The 27,186-nt window shown below is 36.9% G+C and overlaps 1 protein-coding gene across 12 annotated transcripts in view; it reads right to left on the bottom strand.

Moving 5' to 3' along the window:
• Positions 1-27,186, bottom strand: part of RFX3 (regulatory factor X3) — a 308,074-nt gene that overhangs the window by 85,280 nt on the left and 195,608 nt on the right. For all 12 annotated transcript variants that reach the window (XM_063594035.1, XM_008976997.4, XM_055092194.2 and 9 more), the window contains one exon: positions 26,291-26,549. In XM_063594035.1, the coding sequence (XP_063450105.1) occupies positions 26,291-26,549 (259 nt within the window). The remainder of the gene's footprint in view (positions 1-26,290; positions 26,550-27,186) is intronic.

Below are 27,186 nucleotides of genomic sequence, written 5' to 3'. Positions count from 1 at the left end.
AAAAGGGGTATTTCTTTTGGCTTTAGGAATCTTCTGCCTAACTGACTTAGGCCTGTGCCGAATTTGTGTAGCCCAGGGAATGGAAAGGAAGAAATATGGAATGATAGGACAACCAAGAAATAAAGACTGAGTTCTTCTACAAGGAAGACACCAGCCTCAGCATGCATGTTGGAACCTACTTGGAAACCCACGGGCTTCCAAATACTCATGAGTTCTTTAAGGCTTATTAATTAGTCCAATGGGATAACCAGGCCATTTAGTTACCACCTCACTGATAAGAACTTCTGAGAAGCATACAAAAAAATTAACGTGTATTTATTATATTCATTTTAAAAATTTATTGAAGGGAATTCCAATCTCATGAAAGGATCATAGCCCTGATTACATTTTTTAAAAAAGTTTTTTTTCTTTTTTAAGTACATAGTAACTGTGTGACTGTCATATATAAGGTTGTGTGCAAAAGATCATGATTACAAAAATTTTTCATAATCCAATAGACATTACAATCCAGTAAGAGAGATAGGGTATACACATGGTCATATATATGAATACATGCATAATTACCAAATTATATGTCTGTGTCCCCACCCAAATCTCATCTTGAATTGTAGCTCCCACAATTCTAACGTGTTGTGGGAGGCAGCCAGTGGGAGGTAACTGAATCATGGGGGTGGTTTCCCCAATACTGTTCTTCTGGTAGTGAGTAAGTCTCACGAGATCTGATGGTTTTATAAAGGGTTTCCCCTTTTGCTTGGCTCTCATTCTCTCTTGCCTGCTGCCATGTAAGACGTGCCTTTCACCTTCTGCCATGATTGTGAGGTCTCCCCAGACACACGGAACTGTGAGTCCATTAAACCTCTTTTTCTTTATAAATTACCCAGTCTCAGATATGTCTTTATCAGCAGCATGAGAACGGACTAATATGCCAAACAAGACTACTTGTAACAAAAATACAAGCATAGTTCAGAAAGGTGGAAGAAAATAAGAGTAGTAGTCTTTAACTTTTGAGGAGTCTTTAACCCTTTTGAGGATGTAATGAAAACTGTGAACTCTCTACTTGGAAAAAATATATATAAGAACACCTACAAAATTCACATTTATTTTCTTAGTTTACAGACTCTCTGAATTCAAAACCCAGGTATTAAAAGATGGAAGTGTTCAGGGGGTAAAAGGGAAATCTAGGAAGAATCGACTTAACAGAGCCAGGAGGCAAGAAAGCACAGGCTGTGTCCATATTTGGGAAATGGCAAGAAACCTAGTTTGTAGGGCATGAGCTATAAATATACATTTCATGTATATATGGGAGAGGTATGAGTGAGGCTGAAAAAATAGGTTGGAAGTAGATAATGTATGCGGGAATCAGGGAAAAAGCATTGTCATTAGGGTTTTGAGGAAAGTGTAGGGATGTATGAAAAATGCTAATTTTCAGATAAAGCCAGGAGACGGGTTTTGCTGGGTATAACGGGGCCATGCTAGTAGTAAGGTTAAAATAGGTGAAAGCCAAGTGTGCCCAATAAATGCTTGTGGATTGAAAAGAAGCTCTGGGACAACAGTAAAGGAAGACACTATCATTCACAGGAATATATTATGACAACGGTGGGAAAGTGAGGGTGAGGAAGAGGCAAGAGGAATAATGCAGAAATGGGAAGAAGAGTAACAATGAGCCTTTGAAATTACAAAGATATGAAGGATTAACTAGCTGCATGATTCCAAATGGATTACTAATGTCACTCCTACGAATTAGCCCATGATTTGGGTTTATCATAGTTTCAAGGGGGTAGTTTTATGCATATGGGGAGGGGCTGGGTAGAGGGACAGAGGAATAGTGTGCAAATTAGCTAGATAAAATGTTAGTGAATTAGGATAAGTTTCTACCAGTCTCATCAAAGATTAAATTGATTTGTTAAATTTTCCATTATTGTAGCTTAGATATTTAAGTAAATATTTGTTCAACCTTCTGAGAGTTTACCAATCTCAAGAAAAAAATGGCACACATCAGCATTTGACACCTAAAACACTAATCCCAAAGTGAACTGGTAAGATCACATGCTTCCAGTTTATTGTGGATCACTTAAAAAGTTAAGTTCATTCATTAGGAAAAATTTATAAATTCTGCTAGGTAGAAATATACGTAACACTAAATGATGTTTTACCACAATACCCATGACTGTCATATTTAAGGTAGGAAATGATGATCAGTTAACACCGATGGAAAATTTGCTTAAAAGTAGGCTCATTGATCCAAAAGATTACTGGCCCAAGTGTTCAATGTGATATTCTCATATATCATCTGAGAAAATGCTCCTAACCTCAACAAAGATATTATATCCCCATAGCTTCATGCAACGAAAATGATTAGGTTACGAGTTAGCTAGAATTTAAAACTGATTCAAATTCAAGCTTTTTTTTAAGTATAAGAATAAAATCAACACTATTCCTCTCCCAATGCAACTATGGTGTGCGCTGCTGATAGTGGGAAATTCGTTAAACTAGCAGAGTTTCATAAATATGTAAGTGATTAAAGGCAAACTGAATGAATTAAATAATTGAATATTACTGGAAGGAAGAGAAATTACTTCTTGCTGTTACAGTTTGACAGAGCATGGGTAAGGCAGTTCTTTAGTAGAAAATTGACAAATATGACACAGGAAGGGGAACATCACACACCGGGGACTGTTGTGGGGTGGGGGGAGGGGGGAGGGATACCATTAGGAGACATACCTAATGCTAAATGACGAATTAATGGGTGCAGCACACCAACATGGCACATGTATACATATGTAACAAGCCTGCACGTTGTGTACATGTACCCTAAAACTTAAAGTATAATAATAATTAAAAAAAAAAAGAAAATTGACAAATAATACCTGGCATTCTGATAAGGGCAGGTTAGTGAACATTTTAGGCAAAGCAAACAAGATAAGATTGCATAATGTAGGTTCAAGGAAGGGTAAGATTGGTAATATGGTTTGGGTCTGTGTCCCCACACAAATCTAATCTTGTAGTTCCCATAATTTCCATGTGTTGTGGGAGGGACCCGGTGGGAGATGACTGCATAATGGGGGTGGGTCTTTCCTGTGCTGTTTTCCTGATAATGAATGGATCTCACGAGATTTCATGGTTTTAAAAACGGGAGTTTCTCTGCCCAAGCTCTCTTTTTGCCTGCCACCATCCACGTAAGATGTGACTTGCTCCTTCTTGCCTTCTGCCATGACTGTGAGGCTTCCCCAGCCATGATGAACTGTGAGTTATACATTAAACCGCTTTCCTTTGTAAACTGCCCAGTCTCGTGTATGTCTTTTTCAGCAGCATGAAAATGAACTAATACAATTGGCCAAATGATAAGGTTCCTTTAGGGATAGGTAAATATATACAGACTGCAACTTTGTGGCTAGGAGTGTTCAATTATATAGGATGTGGGCCACTGTTAAAAAGTCTTGAGAAAGGGAATTAATCTGACATCACTTCATATATTATTAATAATTTGGGATATAATGTAGGATAGGAGAGAATCTAGACAGGAAAACCAACTTGGAAGCTATCATAATAGTCCAGGATTGAGGTGAGAAACTGGTGATAACACTGCAGTGAGAATGAAAGGGATGAATACAAACATACTTTCAAATCACAGCTCTAAAGGTGGGAGTCTAAGGGAGAAGGCTTGGTAGTGCTGTATTTTTACTTGAAATGAACACAATGGCCTTTATTTCATCACTATGTGATTAGAACATTTCAAATACACATATCAAACACATTGACATGAATAGATTCTAAAATGTTTTTCCTGCTCATTTCTCTGCTGCATAGTCTTTATTCTAAGAATACGGATCATTTTGTTATTGAAATTTCAACTGCAGTGCAAAGTACTGTAATCACATTAACAAGAGGCCTTGTGACAACCTAAGTTAGACTAATGCAGAGCCTCAGTGAGATCTCTCTTCTTGAGCGTTGCTCCTTCCTCTCTTTTTCCTTTCTCTTAGATTCTTTCAATTTTTAAAAATCTTCTTCTGCCTTTTTTTACTTAATGGTACAGAACCAATTTTCTTTTAAGATTAAAAAGTTCATTTTTTCCATTAAAAATGGGGATAGTAAACATTCTCCATTTTTTTCTTTAAACTTACAAAGCTTTAGGCTATGAAAATATCCTTGTTTATTATTTAAAAAATCAATTCTCTGAACTAAGATCCACTGCCTATATGTAATCTATTAAATGATCACCCTGGGACTGAGTCACTAATAGTGGACACCTCCTCCCTATGATTATCTAACGTTAGGATACATAGTGCTTGGGAATTAAGACTGGTTCATGAGGGTCCTGGACTATTGCCTCACAATCAGATAAGACTCTATGGCAACTCCTGTAAGATCAAATGGTGGGGTGAGCCATTGTTGGTTCTCAGCCAAAGTTGGGAACCCTCCATTCAGTGCTACTGGAAGCCAGAAATACGTTCAGAAGATGAAGAGGGGGATTCAGCACTGCCTTTAGACAGACTGCTGAAATGTCAGAGTGGCTGGTCTCTGGGGCAGAAAAGTGATAAAAGACGATGAAAAGTTTCCCAGCCTTAGGAATTATATGTGGTCTCAAAGTCTGGCAAAGGTTCAAGAGTCAAAGTTCACATAATAAACTTCCACATTACATGCCAATTTACATGCCAGATTTCTGACCACATATTAGCAGGAACATGAAAAGATCTCTTTGCAAGATGTCATACGACAAAGTGCTATGGAACATAAATAGAAAAATCAAACCTGGTTGGAGCAACTTGCTGAGAGAGTGGTTTACAATGAAGCCTATTCAGAGTAAATGAGATTTCATCAGAGAGTAGAGATGACCCACCCCCATGCCATGACTTTTGCTGTGAGTGAGTTCAATTGAGTGAAGAAAGAGGGGAAGGTGTATGGGTTGCTATGAGAAAATATTTGGAGCACCAGAGAGGAACTGGAGAATTACAGCAAATACATATGTGAGTCAGCTCCGCTAACCAAACTTTGAATCCTTGAAAGACACAATCCCAGGAGTTGCCTTCATTTGGGCAAGACGATCTCCACACTAAGCCTGGAGAGCTAGAGACTATACCAATTAATTTGCTTCCGGTGTACAAAGTAGTATGGTCACAAATTTGATAAAAATATGACCATACAAACAATCACCTGGCCTTTGTTCTTGTCAGGTAGATTCAAGAAAAATGCACAGATTGTGTACGACAGAGAACGTCATTTCTTTTGAGTATGCCAAGCATGCATGTTTTGTGACAGACTACAGCAGTGAATGGAACTTCCATCATTTCTCAGGAATTAGGATTAGGAATTCAGAAAGGGCAAGGGAGATGTCGTATTTCACACCAGGGAGAAAAAATACAAAGTTTAGTGGAGCTGCAACAAAGATATAGCAACCCTTCTAGGAAGAACCTGTAGGGTACAGGGCACCTATTATCTCCTGGGAGACAGAGACAGTGCAATAAATCCGTGGCCTAAAACTCAGGCTGAAAACTTCCCCAATCACCAAGATGCTAATGCTGCCTTGTTGGAATGAAGGACAGGCAGACAGTCTCCAAGCATTCAAGAGCCACCCTGAGGCTTGTGCCACATCTGTCCAAAAATCAGCATCAAAAAAGAGATTTTGGAGAAAAGTCTTAACCTAAGCCAGGGGGAAAAGAGAATGGGGGTGGGGAGGAGAGGGTCAAATGATGTCCAATAAACGTTGTGCTTGTGTTCTCTTCCCATGTTCAAAGAAGGGATCAATATTACATTTTTTCAAAGGCAATACATATTGTGAAAAGAAAAATGTAATAGAAAAGAAAAAACACATTTTCCCTATTATAAGGGAACACATTTTTCCTATTATAAGGGAATGCATTTTCCCTATTTTAAGTCCCCATTGCCTTCTAAAGGAGAGTCCTTCTCATAGGATGGCCCTTTGTTTTGCAGAGTTGCTCTCAGGTTTAAGTGTTCACTGAAGCATTGAGAGATTCTGAGATTTAGAGGAGACGGAATGATCCCAGACCTGGAAAGAATGAAGGTGGAGGATCACTGGCAGAATGAAAGGACAGAGTGGGGAGAACAAGGTGGTACAAAAGACGCTTTGTGTGACCGTCTTTTAGAGGGTGTGATGCTAAACAGTGCTTTCCCCTACAAAATCTTCAGTAAAACCTATGCCACTTGCAGATACTTCTAGTACAAGTAATCAAGACTGGCTGGAGCACAGGGATCATTAGGGGCAGTTGATAATGCCAAGAAGGTAAACCTCAGTTTGAAATGCAGCAAAATGGGAAGAGGTGTTGAGTCTTTTTATGATTTACATGGAACCAAAAGAGGCTCCCCTGGACATGTTGGTTACATACACATCTATGCAATGTCCCAAACAGAATATCATATATACGGACAATTAGAACTCTCTCTTAATGTAAATATTAACCTGTCATTCCCTTATATGCTAATAAGGCAGGAAGAAAAAGAACAATTATATCTTCTTATTTATTGTCTTTATAGGTCAAGGCATGTTCTCTCGACTCTGAAATGGCTTTTTAATCTTTTGTTAAAAGAGTAAAGGTCAAGATTGATATATTCAACTATCACTGTAATTAAAATTGGTTTCATGGTAGAAACTTTCTTTTCTAGAACTCTTAAAGTGATTTGAAAATGGAATAGTACAATGCTTTATGAATTATAAAGGGTTTCTATATTAATTCTCACTTTATCTTCACAACAACTTTGTAAAATAGTAAAGGTAAGGAATATTATCTCCTTTTTAACAGATTAGAAACCTGAGACTATGTGGGATTGATGGATTTTCTTGAGATGTGTAGAACTTTCTTGGGTATTAACTATGAAATTGAAATCCAAGATTTATCATGCTTAAATTCAACATCATTGCCATCATATACAAATATAAAATGAATATAAACAAAGTGGAAATATTTCAAATTGTTGTAATGAAGTTATCTTCTGAGGAGTGAGTGGCTTATAAAATCAAAATTTGCTAAATGATTTACTGTTAACAATTTACTTTCTAACTGGAAAAATTTAAATATGATCGATAAACATTACTCAAAAATGATGTAAAATGATGAAGTTACTAGGCAATAAAAAGTTTTAACTAGATAGTTAAATTTTAATCATAAAAACAGTTACCTAATGTATAACAATTGCATTTTCTTGTTAATACAAGTTACTCTGTTAACATCATCAGTGAGTACTTTCTCAGAGACACAGCATTTCTGTTTTCTTGTGAAAACTGTAAATTATTTAGAGAAACTTAATGAAGAGGATACACTTAAAACCAGGAATTTCCTTCTGGGTAATTTCTCTTCTGACCTTCAGGATTTTAAATTTTGTTTGTATTTGAAATCAGGTAAGACAAAAACATTTCTACCTGGTTTGCATCTTGACATCAGGTAAGATAGAACATTTCTACTTGGAGACTTATGTTTAGAAAAGGGAATTGTGATGGCTGGCATCAGCATGTAGCCACCACTCACACCTGTGTGAAATGACAGCCTCCTGGTGTGTGTGAAGAAGAGGGTACATCCTATAGGAAGCCATTCAACCAGGAACAACAAAAGAAAGAACACTTTCCTTTTGCATTTAGTCTCTATAATCACTAAAATTGCGGTTGTTCAAAATGTGGTCCTGAACCAGCAGTATCAAAATCATTTGGGTACCTGTTAGAAATGCTAAACAAGACCGGGCGTGGTGGCTCTCACCTGTAATCCCAGCACTTTGGGAGGCCAAGGCAGGTGGATCACCTGAGGTTAGGAGTTCAAGACCAGCCTGGCCAACATGGCAAAACCTCATCTCTACTAAAAATACAAAAAATTAGCTGGGTGTGGTGGTGGGCGCCTGTTATCCCAGCTACTCGGGAGGCTGAGGCAGGACAATTGCTTGAATCTGGGAGGCAGAGGTTCCAGTGAGCCAAGATTGCACCACTGCAAGCCAGCCTGGGCAACAGAGCAAGACTCTGCCCACCCCCTCAGTCCCCCAAAAAAGAAATGCCAAACAAAACAAACCTCTACAATGGAGACTCTGTCCCCAGGCCTTTCATACATGTGTTGTAAATGCTCTAACCTCCTGTTTCATTTTCCCAAAGCAGTGTTTTTCAGAATGTAAGGTGCAACTAATGGGTTACAGAATTAATAATGTAGGTACTGACCAGCATTTCTAAAAACCTAACTGAATAGAGTAGAAAATAACCAGAGTTAACTGCACACAGTATGGATAAGTATTGCTTCATGAAACTTTAGTTTCAGTCATATGTATACATGTACATGTATATACATAGTCACATGTTTGTATGTAGATGTGCACTCATGAATATATGTATGTGCATATGAGTGAGTATTGGGCCACAATGTAAAGGTATTTCTCATTGTAGTTTGTGGCTTTAAAACTTCAAATATCCTGTAATAAGCAGCTGAAACAGTATCAGTTCCCATCTAGTCAATGGAAACCTTCTTCTAAGGATCTCCAGAGTGTTCCTTGAGCTCTGCAGACCCAGCAGATATATACAGAAACACCACCAATCAAGCTAAGGTTCCAGCTATGTACTGTTAAAAGCTGTATATTCAAACAATATGCAAATACATTACTTCCACAGCAATGTCAAGAAGTAGCTTAACTGAGAGATTCAGGATAAACTGTTCTTTTAATCCTCAATTAAAAAAAAAAAAAAAAAAGCAGGGGGATTGAGGTTCCAAGATGGCCGAATAGGAACAGCTCCAGTCTGCAGCTCCCAGTGTGAGCAACGCAGAAGACGGGTGATTTCTGCATTTCCAACTGAGCAAACAGCACACCAGGAGATTATATCTCACGCCTGGCTCAGAGGGTCCCACGCCCATGGAGCCTCGCTCACTGCTAGCACACCAGTCTGAGATTGAACGGCAAGGTGGCAGCGAGGCTGGGAGAGGGGTGTCCGCCATTGCTTAGGTTTGAGTAGGTAAACAAAGCGGCCTGGAAGCTCCAACTTGGTGAAGCCCACCGCAGATCAAGGAGGCCTGCCTGCCTCTGTAGACTCCACTTCTGTGGGCAGGGCATCGCTGAACAAAAGGCAGCAGAAACTTCTGCAGACTTAAATGTCCCTGTCTGACAGCTTTGAAGAGAGTAGTGGTTCTCCTAGCACAGAATTTAAGATCTAAGAACGGACAGATTGCCTCCTCAAGTGGGTCCCTGACCACCAAGTAGCGTAAATGAGAGACACTTCCCAGTAGGGGCCGACTGACACCTCATACAGCCAGGTGCCCCTCTGAGACGAAGCTTCCAGAGGAACAATCAGGCAGCAACATCTGCCGTTCTGCAATATTTGCTGTTCTGCAGACTCCACTGGTGATACCCAAACAAACAGGGTCTGGAATGGACCTCCAGCAAACTCCAACAGACCTGCAGCTGAGGGTCCTGACTGTTAGAAGGAAAACTAACAAACAGAAAGGACATCCACACCAAAACTCCATCTGTATGTCACCATCAACAAAGACCAAAGGGAGATAAAACCACAAAGATGGGGAGAAACCAGAGCAGAAAAGCTGAAAATTCTAAAAATCAAAGCGCTTCTTCTCCTCCAAAGGAACGCAGCTCCTCACCAGCAACGGAACAAAGCCGGACGGAGAATAATTTTGACGAGTTGAGAGAAGAAGGCTTCAGACGATCGGCAAAAACAAACTTCTCTGAGCTAAAGGAGGATGTTCGAACCCATCACAAAGAAGCTAAAAACCTTGAAAAAAGATTAGACGAATGGCTAACTAGAATAAACAGTCTAGAGAAATCCTTAAATGACCTGATGGAGCTGAAAACCATGGCATGAGAACTACGTGAAGCATGCACAAGCTTCAGTAGCCGATTTGATTAAGTGGAAGAAAGGGTATCAGTGACTGAAGACCAAATGAATGAAGTGAAGCGAGAAGAGAAGTTTAGAAAAAAAAGAGTAAAAAGAAACGAACAAAGCCTCCAAGAAATATGGGACTATGTGAAAAGACCAAATCTACGTCTGATTGGTGTACCTGAAAGTGATGGGGAGAATGGAACCAAGTTGGAAAACACTCTTCAGGATATTATAGAGGAGAACTTCCCCAATCGAGCGAGGCAGACCAATATTCAAATTCAGGAAATACAGAGAATGCCACAAATATACTCCTAAAGAAGAGCAACTCCAAGACACATAATTGTCACATTCACCAAAGTTGAAACAAAGGAAAAAATATTAAGGGCAGCCAGAGAGAAAGGTCGGGTTACCCACAAAGGGAAGCCCATAAGACTAACAGCGGATCTCTCAGCAGAAACTCTACAAGCCAGAAGAGAGTGGGGGCCAATATTTAACATTCTTAAAGAAAAGAATTTTCAAACCAGAATTTCATATCCAGCCAAACTAAGCTTCATAAGTGAAAGAGAAAAAAAATCCATTACAGACAAACAAATGCTGAGAGACTTTGTCACCACCAGGCCTGCCTTACAAGAGCTGCTGAAGGAAGCACTGAACATGGAAACGAACAACTGGTACCAGCCACTGCAAAAACATGCCAGATTGTAAAGACCATCGATGTTAGGAAGAAACTGCATCAACTAACGAGCAAAATAACCAGCTAACATCATAATGACAGGATCAAATTCACACATAACTATATTAACCTTAAATGTAAATGGGCCAAATGCCCCAGTTAAAAGACACAGACTGGCAAATTGGATAAAGAGTCAAGACCCATCAGCGTGCTGTATTCAGGAGAACCACCTGACATGCAGAGACACACATAGGCTCAAAATAAAGGGATGGAGGAAGATCTACCAAGCAAATGGAAAACAAAAAAAAGGCAGGGGTTGCAATTCTAGTCTCTGATAAAACAGACTTTAAACCACAAAGACCAAAAGAGACAACGAGGGCCATTACATAATGGTAAAGGGATCAATTCAACAAGAAGAGCTAACTATCCTAAATATATATGCACCCAAAATAGGAGCACCCAGATTCATAAAGCAAGTCCTTAGAGACCTACAAAGAGACTTAGACATCCACACAATAATAATGGGAGACTTTAGCACCCCACTGTCAACATTAGACAGATCAACGAGACAGAAAGTTAACAAGGATATCCAGGAATTGAACTCAGCTCTGCACAAAGCGGACCTAATAGACATCTACAGAACTCTCCACCCCAAATCAACAGAATATACATTCTTCTCAGCATCACATCACACTTATTCCAAAATTGACCACATAGTTGGACGTAAAGCACTCCTCAGCAAATGTAAAAGAACAGAAATTATAACAAACTGTCTCTCAGACCACAGTGCAAACAAACTAGAACTCAGGATTAAGAAACTCACTCAAAACTGCTCAACTACATGGAAACTGAACAACCTGCTCCTGAATGACTACTGGGTACATAACGAAATGAAGGCAGAAATAAAGATGTTATTTGAAACCAAAGAGAACAAAGACACAACATACCAGAACCTCTAGGACACATTTAAAGCAGTGTGTAGAGAGAAATTTATAGCACTAAATGCCCACAAGAGAAAGCAGGAAAGATCTAAAATTTACACCCTAACATCACAATTAAAAGAACTAGAGAAGCAAGAACAAACACATTCAAAAGCCAGCAGAAGGCAAGAAATAACTAAGATCAGAACAGAACTGAAGGAGATATACACACAAAAAACCCTTCAAAAAATCAATGAATCCAGGAGCTGGTTTTTTGAAAAGATCAACAAAATTGAAGACTGCTAGCAAGACTAATAAAGAAGAAAAGAGACAAGAACCAGACAGATGCAATAAAAAATGATAAAGGGGATATCACCGCTGATCTCATAGAAATACAAACTACCATCAGAGAATACTATAAACACCTCTATGCAAATAAACTAGAAAATCTAGAAGAAATGGATAAATTCCTGAACACATACACCCTCCCAAGACTAAACCAGGAAGAAGTTAAATCCCTGAATAGACCAATAACAGGTTCTGAAATTGAGGCAATAACTAATAGCCTACCAACCAAAAAAAGTCCAGGACCAGACAGAGTCACAGCCGAATTCTACTAGAGGTACAAAGAGGAGCTGGTACCATTCCTTCTGAAACGATTCCAATCAATAGAAAAAGAGGGAATCCTCCCTAATTCATTTTATGAGGCCAAAATCATCCTGATACCAAAGGCTGGCAGGGACACAATAAAAAAAAAAGAATTTTAGATCAATATCCCTGATGAACATCGATGCAAAAATCCTCAATAAAATATTGGCAAACTGAATCCAGCAGCACATCTAAAAGCCTATCTACCACTATCAAGTTGGCTTCATCCCTGGGATGCAAGGCTGGTTCAACATATACAAATCAATCAACGTAATCCAGCATATAAAAAGAACCAAAGACAAAAACCACATGATTATCTCAATAGATGCAGGAAACGCCTTTGACAAAATTCAATGGCCCTTCATGCTAAAAAATCTCAATAAACTAGGTATTGATGGGACGTATCTCAAAATAATAAGAGCTATTTATGACAAACCCACAACCAATATCATACTGAATGGGCAAAAACTGGAATCATTCCCTTTGAAAACTGGCACAAGACAGGGATGCCCTCTCTCACCGCTCCTATTCAACATAGTGTTGGAAGTTCTGGCCACGGCAATCAGGCAAGAGAAAGAAATAAAGAGTATTCAATTAGGAAAAGAGGAAGTCAAATTGTCCCTGTTTGCAGATGACATGATTGTATATTTAGAAAACCCCATTATCTCAGCCCAAAATCTCCTTAAGCTGATAAGCAACTTCAGCAAAGTCTCAGGATACAAAATCAATGGGCAAAAATCACAAGCATTCCTATACACCAATGACAGAGAGCCAAATCATGAGTGAACTCCCATTCACAATTGCATCAAAGAGAATAAAATACCTAGGAATCCAACTTACAAGGGATGTGAAGGACCTCTTCAAGGAGAACTACAAACCACTGCTCAACGAAATAAAAGAGGATACAAACAAATGGAAGAACATTCCATGCTCATGCATAGGAAGAATCAATATCGTGAAAATGACCATACCGCCCAAGGTAATTTATAGATTCAATGCCATCCCCATCAAACTACCACTGACTTTCTTCACAGAATTGGAAAAAACTACTTTAAAGTTCATATGGAACCAAAAAAGAGCCTGCATTGCCCAGACAATCCTAAGCCAAAAGAACAAAGCTGGAGGCATCACGCTACCTGACTTCAAACTATACTACAAGGCTACAGTAATCAAAACAGCATGGTACTGGTACCAAAACAGAGATATAGACCAATGGAACAGAATAGAGCCCTCAGAAATAATACCACACATCTATAACCATCTGATCTTTGACAAATTTGACAAAAGCAAGAAATGGGGAAAGGATTCCCTATTTAATAAATGGTCCTGGGAAAACTGGCTAGCCACATAAAGAAAGCTGAAACTGGATCTCTTCCTTACACCTTATGCAAAAATTAATTCAAGATAGATTAAAGACTTAAATGTTAGATCTAAAACTGTAAAAACCCTAGAAGAAAACCTAGGCAATACCATTCAGGACATAGGCATGGGCAAGGAGTTCATGACTAAAACACCAAAAGCAATGGCAACAAAAGACAAAATTGACAAATGGGATCTAATAAAACTAAAGAGCTTCTGCACAGCAAAAGAAACTACCATCAGAGTGAACAGGCAACCTACAGAATGGGAGAACATTTTTACAATCTACCCATCTGACAAAGGGCTAATATCCAGAATCTACAAAGAACTTAAAACAAATTTACAAGACAAAATGAAACAACCTCATCAAAAAGTGGGCAAAGGATATGAACAGACACTTCTCAAAAGAAGACATTTACGCAGCCAATAGACACATGAAAAAATGCTCATCATCACTGGCCATCAGAGAAATGCAAATCATAACCACAATGAGATACCATCTCACACCAGTTAGAATGGCGATCATTAAATAGTCAGGAAACAACAGGGGCTGGAGAGGATGTGGAAAAATAGGAACACTTTTACACTGCTGGTGGGACTGTAAGCTAGTTCAACCATTGTGAAAGACAGTGTGGTGATTCCTCAGGGATCTAGAACTAGAAATACCATTTGACCCAGCCATCCCATTACTGGGTACATACCCAAAGGATTATAAATCATACTGCTATAAAGACACATGCACATGTATGTTTACTGCAGCACTATTCACAATAGCAAAGACTTGGAACCAACACAAATGTCCATCAATGATAGACCGGATTAAGAAAATGTGGCACATATACACCATGGAATACTATGCAACCAGAAAAAATGATGAGTTCATGTCCTTTGTAGGGACATGGATGAAGCTAGAAACCATCATTCTGAGCAAACTAGTGCAAGGACAGAAATCCAAACACCACATGTTCTCACTCATAGGTGGGAACTGAACAATGAGAACACTTGGACACAGGAAGGGGAACATCACACTCTGGGGACTGTTGTGGGGTGGGGGGAGGGGGGAGGGATAGCATTAGGAGATATACCTAATGTAAATGACGAGTTAACGGGTGCAGCACACCAACATGGCACATGTATACATATGTAAGAAACATGTACGTTGTGCACATGTACCCTAGAACTTAAAGTAAAATAATAATTAAAAAATAAAAATAAAAATAAAAAAAAAAAAGCCCAGAAAGCAAATCTAGCCAGCGCGGCTTTTCATGTCCCCTTTAACCAGAAAGTAGCTAAAGACAAAATCTTTTCTAAGGTTTTATAAATGTTCAAATACATGAAATCTTTTCCTTTCTATTCACTGATAATTTTATGACGTCTAGAGAAAAAAATTAAGTTATTATGCTTTCAAGCTGAAATTTTGGCAATTTTGTACCAAAGTTGTAACCTGAAGTTATGCTTAACATTTTCATAGGGGGGAGGAAAACGGTTGCCTAAGAAACCTTATAAATTGAATGTGTTCTGAGAACATTTGGCTTATTTTGGGATGTTGGGTTGAAATCAAGATTGTCTTTTTGGACTTCTTTGATTATTCTGTGGAGCCCAGATTCCCCCACCCTCACTAGAAGCCTATGAGTCTGTGACGATAAAACTAGTTTCTGAGACATCAAGTACAAAAGCACTTGGGAGTTGGAATTACCCCTCAGAAATTTGCTGGGTTAGAATTAAATAATAGGATTTAAACTCCATCTTACATTTTCAAGTGGTCTCTGCATTTTGCAGTTTATTCTGAGTACTAAGAACATTTTCACTTTGTAGTTAGTCTCCGAAATCACTAAAACAGGCTTTTAAAGTGTGGTCTTGGACCAGCATTTTCAGTATCCCCTGGCACTTGTTGGAAATGCAAGGGGCCCTTGCCCACACTGACTGAATCGAAAGTCACTGGGGTGAGATCCAGAGATGTGTTTTAATCAGTGCTCCAGAGGATGCACACTCAAGTTTGAAAACAGTTGCACTAAAACATGATCTTTTTTTTTTTTCATTGCCAGAGTCAGACTGCAATGACTACTTAAGGGAATATAAATAGGTAGGTAACGGACATTCCCACAATGGTGCCAGTTGACTCTAATTAAAGGGTGATTCTGCAATCTTAAGTATTATTTGCATTCATGATTCTCTTTCACTCTCTTGCTATCCAATCCTGCCCAATCTTTAGGCAATTTTAAACTTATATAAGCAATATTATCAGAAGGTAAGCACAATTTTGATAAATCTAAAATTAATCAATTGATAACGTATTAACATTTGTGATTTAAGAAATAATGTGGCAAGAAAGTAGTTGAAACTAACCCTAAAAAGAAGTCTGGAGGCTATTTGTGAATTTGTATTTTTGCCTTGCAAGATTAGGTATATTTCAGTGCAGGAACTATCTCCATTAGCCCATACTGTTAAGTCTTCAAATTCACAGAAGCACAGTGCCTGGTCAACAGTAATACCTCAATAAATGTTTGAGAAAGTCAGTAACCGAAAAAAAAAAAAAAAACCCAGATTCTCAATACATAAATACAAATACAAACATCAACTTTCATTCCAAAATGTTGAACAATAAGAATGGCTCTAAAAATTTCAACTGAATTAAATGCCAATTTTCACTGTCTAAACTTTCAACAGTCTAATAAATGAGGACTTTATCTGAAACCTAGGATCAGGGTTTTATGTGAACTGTGACACCTCACAGACAATATTAATACTGGGCACATAAAGGATTTGCTTTATCTACATGCATTTGGGGAATATGACCAAATAGATATAATGTATAATCATTAAGAGCTTGTCCAAAATTTTTAAAAATAACAAGTGACTTCTTTTTTTTAATAGATAATATATTCACATGCCTCCCACCTTTTATTCTTCATGTATCCTTCCTAAAGACATCTTTAGGATTGGCTGGGCGTGGTGGCTCACGCCTGTAATCCCAGAACTTTGGGAAGCTGAGGCAGGCGGATCACTTGAGGCCAGGAGTTTGAGACCAGCCTGGCCAAAACAGGGAAACCCCATGTCTACCAAAAAATACAAAAGCTAGCCGGGTGTGGTGGCGCATGCCTGTACTCAGCTACTTGGGAGGATGAGGCAGGAGAATCACTTGAACCTGGGAGTCAGAGGTTGCAGTAAGCCGAGATCAAACCACTGCGTTCCAGCCTAGGTGACACAGCAAGACTCTGTCCCACCCCCTCCATAAAAAAAAAAACAAAAAAAAACTTTAAGATATCTTACATAAGCACATAGTAATATGTGTTTCTATTTACACACACACACACTACTCTGCTTTTTCGCTCAACATGATTTGGAGACTTTTTTCATATAAATGTGTACATACGTGTGTGTGCATATATATACATACATACACACACATATATGCCTATATATACATATATATGCATACTACATAGCATATATATGTATATATATATATAGCCTCATTATCTAGGGGCTACATATAATTCCACTTAAGAGATAAAAGTACTGACATTTATTTGCATATTTCCCTGCTGATGGATAAGGCAGTTTCCAGTCATTTTCTTTTTTGAGACAGAGTCTCTGTTGCCTAGGCTGGAGTACAATGGCGTGCGTGATCTTGGCCCACTGCAAACTCCGCCTCCTAGGTTCAAGCGATTCTCCTGCCTCAGCCTCCCAAGTAGCTGAGATTACAGGCATGTGCCACCAAACCCAGCTAATTTTTCTATTTTTAGTAGAGATGGGGGGTTTCACCATGTTGGTCAGGCTGGTCTCGAACCTCAGGTGATCCACCCGCCTCAGGCTCCCAAACTGCTGGGATTACACACGTGAGCCACCGCGCCTGACCCCAATCTTTTTCTATTACAAATAAGTCTACAACAAATATAGTTTTTACGTAGCATTTCATATACATAAGAGTATTATCAGTATGATAAATTCCTGGAAGCACACTGACTGAGTCAAAGGATATGTGTATTTTTAATTTTGATAAAAAATTTCCACATTGCTCTCCAATTCTGTGCCAATTTAGATTCCCATCAATCATGATTGAGAGTACCTGTTTCCTTGCACACTTGGCAAGGCTTACCAACCTCTTCCGCATTGCTTGTATGGGATGAAAGGTATTTCTTTGTAGTTTATTTTTCACTTCCTTTTCATTGGACTGCCTGTTCTTGTACTTGCTCTGTTTTTGTTATTTTTTCTGATGAATTTGTAAGAGTGGTCTATAAATTTAAAAAATTAGTCCTTTGAGTATAATACCTCAAAACTTTATGCCAGTTTGTTGTTTCACCATTGCCTTTGTTTATTGTGGTTTTCTCAGCAGAATGTTTTCACCTTTACATAACTGAGTTTATCAATATTTTTCTTATAGCTTCTGGATTTTATATTATGCTTCCCACTCTAATGATAAAACACACTTTTCTATCCAAGTGAAATTAATTTTGATATAAAGACTAATATATGAACCAATCTAATTTTCTTTTATAAATATATAAATATTCAGTTGTTCCAAATATCATTTACTGATAATCCATGACTTCTCAACTCACAGACAATGCCTCCTTTAATATATACAATATTCCTGCATGCATTTGGCCTACTTGGTCTCTAGTCTTTCATTTACTAGTCTATTCATGTGCTTAGATAATTGTTTTAATTATTATAATTTTATATACATTTTAATATCTGATAGGTTGTTTCCCTCTACCCCATCCCTCATTATTTTTCTTTTTACAAAATTTTCTATAAATTCTTGCAAGTTTATTTACATGAACAGCCTTTCTTGTCAAAAAAACTATTGGTATTATGATTGAGATTATGTTGAAACATTTTATGTTAACTTAGGGAGGTTAAATGTTTAATATTGAAATTTCTTATCCAAGAATATGGTATGCCTTTCCAGTTATTCAAGTTTCCTTTTGTGTCCCTGGCGAACTTTAGGTGTTTTTTATTCAGCAATTGGATCTTGCACACTTATTATTAGTTTGTTGCCAGGCATTTTTTGTTTTTATTATAAATGAGATCTTTGTTTCCATTATATTTTCTAACTATCTAGAAAAGCTATTGATTTATTTCTGTATTAATTTTGTGGCTGGGTGCGGTGGCTCAGGCCTGTAATCCCAGCACTTTGGGAGGCCGAGGCAGATGGATCACTTGAGGTCAGGAGTTCAAGACCAACCCAGCCAACATGATGAAACCCAATCTCCACTAAAAATACAAAAGATTAGCTGGGTTTGGTGGCAGGTACCTGTAATCCCAGTTACTAGGGAGTCTGAGATAGGAGAATCGCTTGAACCCAGGAGGTGGAGGTTACAGTGAGCTGAGATTGTGCCACTGCACTCCAGCCTGGGTGACAGAGTGAGACTCCATCTCGAAAGAAAAAAAAAATTGTACTGCCACCTTACTAAAATGTCTTATTAGTTGTTATAGTTTTTAATTTCATTCTCTATGATTTTTATCAAGTATACAATCACATCATCTACAAGTTCTGACCTCTTTACCTCCCTTTGAATTTATATTTCCTTTCTTTTGCCTAACTGCATCTTTCCTGTAATTTTGAAAGCACAATTAAACATCACATCTTCCTTTCTTATGAGACAGATGAAAAACTCACTCAAACTTACACTTAGTAAATTTTAAGTGTATGTATAAAATTATTTCTAAGTCCATAGATTACAAAACTCCTATGTCATGAAATTTACTGCCACCAATAGTTACAATCAAATGCCATAATTAGAGTTTAAAGGAAACCAGATAATTCTGTGGCAAATAAAGACAACAACTGGAGTTACATGTACTGAGAAAGTGGTAATCAAATCACATGCTTTGGGGGCACAGGAACATGGAGAAATTCTTTCTCAGAGAACTGAAAATTGGTCATAGGCACTGTGTCGTATTTTTCCCCTTTAAATTAAACACATGGGCCAGTAGAAGAGGCAGTATTGAAACTTTCTGAGTCTAATATTGACTCATATGTCACTCTTAGACTACAATGTATTAATATTTTAATCTGTAGCAATGCATTTCATATTTTATCTGGATTATCTAATTTTTATAAGTGAAGCATTAAGTTGGTGGAGTTTTTTTCTTTAAAAATTATGTTAGTTTCAAACAAGTAACTTAACGTGAAACTTGACTTGTAAACCTAAGGAAGGATCAAGCAAAAGATATATAAGAGGTTGCCTGAGGTACAGGTTACTTTAATATTTATAAGTAGAATTTATGAGCATCATTAAACTTTGCTTATCTAGATCCTGTATGACATAGAATCTAGCTTTTTCTGGCATGTTACCCATACACCTGTGTTCTGAAATGCTGTTTCAAATATGAAGTAGCTAAAAAATAAAATAATTCATTATATTTTGCTTTAAAATTCAGAGGAATTCACTGGCTATGCTCAGGAGAGAATGAAGGATGCAGTGATTCTCTTTGTCTTAACCTGCTAGTTTATCAAGATTTCTAGGAGTGGAATGTCTTACAGCCCTAATGGTAAAATTACTGCCTCTAGATCTTATCAGCTTCGAGGCTGGAGCAGTGTGGAACTGACTGACAGCTGAATAGAATACAGATGAAGTGATGGAGACTACAAGTCATTCAAAGTCCCATTTTATTAAATGCTTTGAAAATGAGGCCCAGAACCTTCAGTCAATTTATGATTTAGTGTAGGAAACAGACGGTTCATGGTAATCTGTCTGAGGAGTTTCATTTCAGGGACTGAGTTGGCCTAGGGAAAAAGGGACACAGGAAAACAGAAAAAGCTAAGATCATAATGGTGATACATGTTTCTGCCAAAATAAGTGGACAGAGTCTTTTTTTAAAAAATATTGAGGCTAATTGTAAAACTTAGTAAATTATTTTAAATAGAAATTACTGTTTTGTCACATAAAATAAGAACTGTGATTTATGCATAATTTATGCATACTTCTAACTTAAAATTTCTTCTAAGCATATCTTCATATATGATAATTAAACAGAAGCGTTCATCTCATGTGACTATATTGCTTTTCTGTCTCGATGTAGTCATAACCAATAATCCAATATTATTTCAACATTTTTTCCTCTGGTAAGATAGATGGGCAATTCAGCTCCTTCTGATATAATCATTTCCCTTAAATATAAGGGAGTTCTTCGTGTGCTAATATGAAACAAAAAGTCTCCAAGACATATTGTTAGGTGAAAAAAAGCAAGATGCGGCATTTTCCTTACCATTTGTGTAAAAAAAAAAAAAGAGAGAGAGGGAGTGAAAAAATATATATTCTGCTTGAATATGCTGCTAGAATATTGTTAGAATAATACTTAAAAAACTTGGTGGCAGGGAGTGGTGGCTCATGCCTGTAATCCCAGCACTTTGGGAGGCTGAGGCGGCCAGATCACCTGAGGTCAGGAGTTTGAGACCAGCGTGGCAAACATGGTGAAACACCATCTCTACTAAAAATACAAAAAATTAGCCAAGCATGGTGGCAGACACCTGTAATCCCAGCTACAAGGAAGGCTGAGGTGAGAGAATCGCTTGAACACGGGAGGTGGAGGTTGCAGTGAGCCGAGATCACGCCACTGCACTCCAGCCTGGGTGGCAGAGCGAGACTCCATCTCAAAAAAAATAAAAAATCAATAAATAAAAAAATAAGAGAGAACTTGGTAATACTGGTTGCCTCTAAGGATGAGAATTGGGAAACGGGTGAGAGAGACTCATGTACTTTCTTATATCTTTTGAATGTGCAACTTAAGAATGTATAGCTAATTCATACAAATAAATTAAAATTTTAAAATCAAACACATGGCCATTGGTAACGTAGCAGCAAAAGAATAAGAAGGTAAAATTATTTTGAAGAGCTAAACATATTTATACTCTTAGAAAAAGCATTCCCTTACACCAAATTCATAAACATGCCAAGCCAAGAAAAAATAAATAAAAGCACTCATAATTCTTAAATGAATTCTTAACTTTCTATTAATTATATAAACTAGGCCAAACTTTTACTTATATAGCAGCAGATGGACTCTCAAATTTTCCTCCAAATAATTAAATAAATTATAATATTTTACATTAATCAAAAGAGGTGGAAATATGAACAATATTAATTTCAAGATATTTTTCTTGTGCCTCTTGGGTGGGATCTAATTTTAGCAACAGCCCATTTAAATGTATATACATAAAGGTGTAAAAATTAACTTTCATATCACGGTCTCAAAAATGATTAATGTAATCTTAAGTATTAAGAAGAATTTTTAAAACTCCATACATAACCATCTAATTATAAGAATAAAATATTATTTTATGTAAGAGTGAGTAAATAAGGCTTTTTAAAGCAAGTTGGTAACTATTGCATACTCTGGTATAAGATAAATTATGTTGTGATGAGCACCAAAAAAAATCACTAACTACATTCACAAATTTTTAATCTTCAAGTGAAAAGTATGTTCAGGTTCCAAAACTCTAAAATTCTATAAATGATGTGATTATATAGAAAAATAATAATGAAAATACATTAGAATTTCAAATGAATAAAAGCAGAGGGAAATATTATGTTGATATAGTTAGAAGACAGATGTATAATGAGTTCAGAATTATGACTGTAGCCAATTCTTCTACCTTAATGTCCATGTGCTACTGAAATATTAACAATAAACAGATCCCTAACATATTCAGGTCGCAACTTAGCTGAACCCATAATCCAGTGATGATTCAATAAAAATGTTATAAAATCTTTCTGAAAATTGCTATTTAATATTATCCGCAGGAAATGCCTTTTAAATGTATGTGTATGTATTTATATAAGTAAAAGCATAGATGTATATATCTATATACATATATATAATTATACACACATGGACCATATAAAAGGAAACAGTAAATCAAAGGAGAAATAGTATTTTGACTAAATTTGAGTATTAGTAGTTGATATAATATATTCATCATATAAAATTTAATTTGTTACCAAATTAACAAATGCTGACTTTATAAACTTTTAAGTTCAGGGGTATTTGTGCAGGATGGGCAGGTTTGTTACATAAGTAAATGTGTGGCTTGGGGATTTATTGTACCAATTATTTCATCACCTAGGTATTAAGCCTATTGTTCATTATTTTCCCTGATCCTCTCCCTCCTGCCACCCTCTACCCTCCTCTAAAGCCCAGTGTGTGCTGTTCCCCTCTATGTGTCCATGTATTCTCATCATTTAGCTTCCACTTACAAGTGAGAACATGCAGTATTTGGTTTTCTGTTCCTGCATTAGTTTGCTAAGGAAAATGGCCTCCAGCACCATCCATGTTCCTGCAAAGGACATGATCTCATTCTTTGTTATGGGTGCATAGTATTCCATGGTGTATATGTACCATATTTTCTTTATCCAGTCTATCACTGGCAATTATCACGTCAAGGCAACTATTCTAAGGACTGGAGCAGAAAACTTTGCCATAGGAACTGGGTAACAGTGTTTGCTTTGTGCTGTTTCCAAGTACCCAAACAAAGCTAGTTTTACATCAACTGAATTAATTGACTATGCATTACACTTACTGATAGCCCCCTAAGGAGTGACCCAACGGACTATTTCTCAGTCAAGAATTTCGGCCACAGTATATGCTACTATTGCACAGTAGGCTGCATCAGTCATTCTATAGGTTATATGTCGAACACTAAAGAACAGTTAGAAAAACTGAACTTATATGGTACAGATAGGCTCAATGTTTGGAAAGAAATGGCTTGAGTCTTGACCAACAAATCTTTAAAGATTGTGTTCATATACAATCTTTTCTATGATTCTACAGTAAAAGAAAAATATACATAAACTCAATTGAATCCCATTTAATGGCATGGCATCTCCTAAAAAAAAAAGTCTTGATTTTTAGGAGTGAAAACAATCAAAAATCTATGGTTAGCATTTCTAACATTTGGCAAGAGGCACATGATATGAAATCTTAAATAGGTTTCACAGCACTTCAACTTTGTTAATTTTACTACAGTAACAGATGTGAAACTGTAAACTGAGAATCACAACCTCACTGTGAGTCAAGCAGATCTTCAGTACAATTGAGAAGGGGATTTAAATTAAATATACTTTTCAATAATCAATTCAAGGTAATACAATAAACACTAGCAGAAGTATATTTAGACAAGTACCGCACTATCAATCAATATGGGCTTGGTGAGATCACTTTGTGATTTTTCCATACAAAAGTTACTTTTTTTAAAATTTTTATACTCCTTTTGTTAAAAAGGAAAATTTTCTTATTTAAAAAAACGCAAAACAAAAAAAAATCACCTTAGAATTTTTATCCTTAACAAAACAACCTCAAATATGAATATTTTTAGTATAAAATTAATATGTACAACCGATATTATAAATTGGTGTTTTGTAACAGTTTTCAACTATTCCCAGTTTTTATAATTCAGTTATCTGTTTAATTTACCAGTTAGTATAATAAAAATCACACATCAAATTTGTATAATGGATAACTTAAGGAATAATGCCACCTTTCATGCATACATACCTACATAGAAAGTGTATCCCTTATCAAAAAAAAAATAGAAGAAGAATCATCCAACTATAGAGGTTAGCAATGCAACTGTATTTACATGAGCTGGATTAAACAATTTGGTTAATTCAGTGAGAGAGCAAGTAAATTTAGTAAAGCCACATCCAGTTGATGAGGATGTTAAACAGGTATCAGAATCAGCATGAAGGCAAGTAGGAATACCTAGAAGAGGTGAGGTAGGAACGGAATGGGGTTTCGAAGGATGGTAGGTTAGGATAAGACAGGGTGGATGAAATGAAAGTGGGAAAGGTAAATTTTGCCCCGTTTTTCAGTTTTCCTAAGGCCTTGATAAGTGGTATTTTCCTTTCACTGAAAATAATTTTCTAGGTGGCCTATAGGAGGAGTGCTATATACTACTGCCACCATTTTCTATCTCTTTTCTTTTTATGTTGAAGCTATAGTTACTTTTACATTTAGAATATTTTATAATTCCTTTGTAAATCTAATGGTGCTAAAGCTAGGAGGAAACTAGGAAATCATTTAGTCTAACTAACCCCTTATTTTATTGATAAGGGAACTGAGATCCAGAAAAGCTATGGTTTATTAGTAGCAATCCCCTTGTAATCTACATAAATATACTGATGTGACTAAAAGGTTTAAAATACTGTATTTAATATTATTAAAAGGAAGAGACAACAAATACACATAAGAAATGCTTCAAAATTACAAAGAAAAAAATTACAAAAAGGAACTCTCCGCTCAGAACAGCTAGTCATCTGTTCTGATGTTAGTAACAAATAGCGAATTAAAATAAAGAGTTTTTAAAAAATAAATTAGGGAAAAGGCACTGAATGATGAAAGTAGGAACACATGAAATTACTACAAATACACAAAGTATATACAAAGTACTTACCAAGCACATATAATATCCTGGAGAAAATCCATAAAATGAGAAATATAAAGCTTCTCATATTACTATTTTCTCCCCAATTTATTTCTATCTCTATTTCATTGCAAGAACAAACTATATGATGAAATGATAAAATGGGATACATCTCCTTAATTCAAATCCCCAGCACCCTTTTATATGTAATACCTAGAAAATCTATTTCATTGCTGCTTTAGCTATGTGGTTCTAAATGACCATTCTCATATGCTTAGTAGAGGTGAAAAGCAGAAGTTCAGGCTACAAAGTTTGATGATATCAAATTCTGCAAAACTTTCTATGACTATTTCTATTACATCATTTCAGTACGCTAAAATACATTGTGTTGGCCGGGCTCAGTGGCTCACATGCCTGTAATCCCAGCACTTTGGGAGGCCGAGGAGGGTGGGTTACCAAAGGTCAGGAGTTCGAGACCAGCCTGGCCAACATGGTGAAACTCCATCTCTACTAAAAAATACAAAAATTAGCCAGGCATGGTGGCATGTGGCTGTAGTCCCAGCTACCTGGGAGGCTGAGGCAGGAGAATCACTTGAACCCAGAAGGCAGACGTTGCAGTGAGCTGAGATTGCACTATTGCACTCCAGCCTGGGCCACAGAGTAAGACTTCATCTCAAAAAAAAAAACACCAAACAATAACCCACTGTGTTAAAATAATCTATTAAATTTAACTTAAATATGTATGCTCCTAAGATACTGTTTGCTGATATCTATGATCAGAGCCAACACAAATATTTTTCATCTGAATCACCTATAGTAATGCTTTCTAAAGTATCTCTCTGGTGGAATGCAACATGAATTTACATATGGCACATGGGTAAACATTTTTAACTTTACTATTTAAATATTGATTTCAATATGTATTAGGAAAAAAGTATACACGATTTTCTATTTTAAAAGTGAGTCAACTTGGAAAACATATTAAGTTAATAATAATACAGGTGGCATGAGAATAAGGCAAAACTTACATGTCTAAGGTTTGGGATGCTGGCTTACATAATATAACTTCTCTGGGGATGAGCTAGCATAAATATTATTGTTGAAAGATGTGAAAATTCCAAGCTAAATTATATTTTATTCTCTGTATTACTGCCTGGCTTTTATCTCATAAAGTAAGCATAATATGAAACTGAGTTCTTTCTATATCAATTTAAGATATTTTACTGATGGAAGACAGCTTATTAAAGCCAGCAGTTTAATGAGTAAAACTCACCTTTCTAATTGCCAGTAAAATTAAAAACTCTAATTTACCTGATTAGAGGGCATATATATCAGTAACATTCTGCATAATACTACATATACTACATTCTGCAAACTCTCAATACTAAAACTATCGAACACATTCTTGCCCCAGTCCCATCTGTGTTGTTCTTTTCCCTCTATCAAAGGAAATGTTCATTAGAGACTATTAAAAGCTAAACTAAACTACTAAAAATTCAAATACTTACTGTCGCTGGGGAGGCCCGAGTTGTGTGTGTCACTGAGTGACCAGAATTCTCCATTGAGTTGCCGATCAGATAGGTTCCTCCAGAGCTGCTGATGAGTTGTCCTCCTGTGACGCCCATCTGAATCCCACCAGTGCCCACCATACTGTGGGATGAGACCACGGTAGTCACCTGGGCGGAACTCCCTTGAGTATCAAAGTAATTCCCTCCAGTATTTTGGCTGTACATCTGTGTCTCTGTGTAAGGATACGTTGTTGTTCGGCTTTAGAAGAAGAAGAAAAAAGAAATTTACTAGCTTATTTATGTCATCTTATTAATTTTTTTCTAATATGAATGTAATTGAAATATATTGGTTGTCTTAGCCTTTGCAACATGGCAAGTTTTGCATTTTGTACAAAACTTCATTCCCAGAAACAGTTCGATTTACTTTTCAAATTAAGGGTCCACTCATTTAAATAAGTACCTCAACTAGTTTCTGTACTACAGAGATTTTGCCCTCTCCTGGTGCCTATCTCCAGCATATAAATAAGCTCAGGTCTCTTCCCTCCAAGAAATCTTGCTGAACAACTTCAATTGCTTATAAAATGTACTACAAATCCCAGTTTTAGAAAAGCTGGAACCTGGAATAAGTAGGAGTAGTGTGAGTAGTTGACTTAGCTCCTACTTAGCTAATACTCAGACTACTTAACATTCCTGGGTGACATCCAATAAACCTCCATGACTAAAGGAGCTAGCATGGATCTCTTTCTTACCTCCATAAGGATCTTAAGCAAATAGTTTACTCACCCTGGACCCTAAGTCCCTCCCCATATCTCTCTTTCCCTTCACACTTAAGCTCCTCCTTTATAAGATGACTATTCTAACTCTTCATGTCCTCACTTTCCACTTTCCAACAACTA

The sequence above is a fragment of the Pan paniscus genome, chromosome 11 (assembly GCF_029289425.2).
Source record: "Pan paniscus chromosome 11, NHGRI_mPanPan1-v2.0_pri, whole genome shotgun sequence".
NCBI lineage: Eukaryota > Metazoa > Chordata > Mammalia > Primates > Hominidae > Pan > Pan paniscus.
This window is presented reverse-complemented; position numbering and strand designations above follow the sequence as displayed.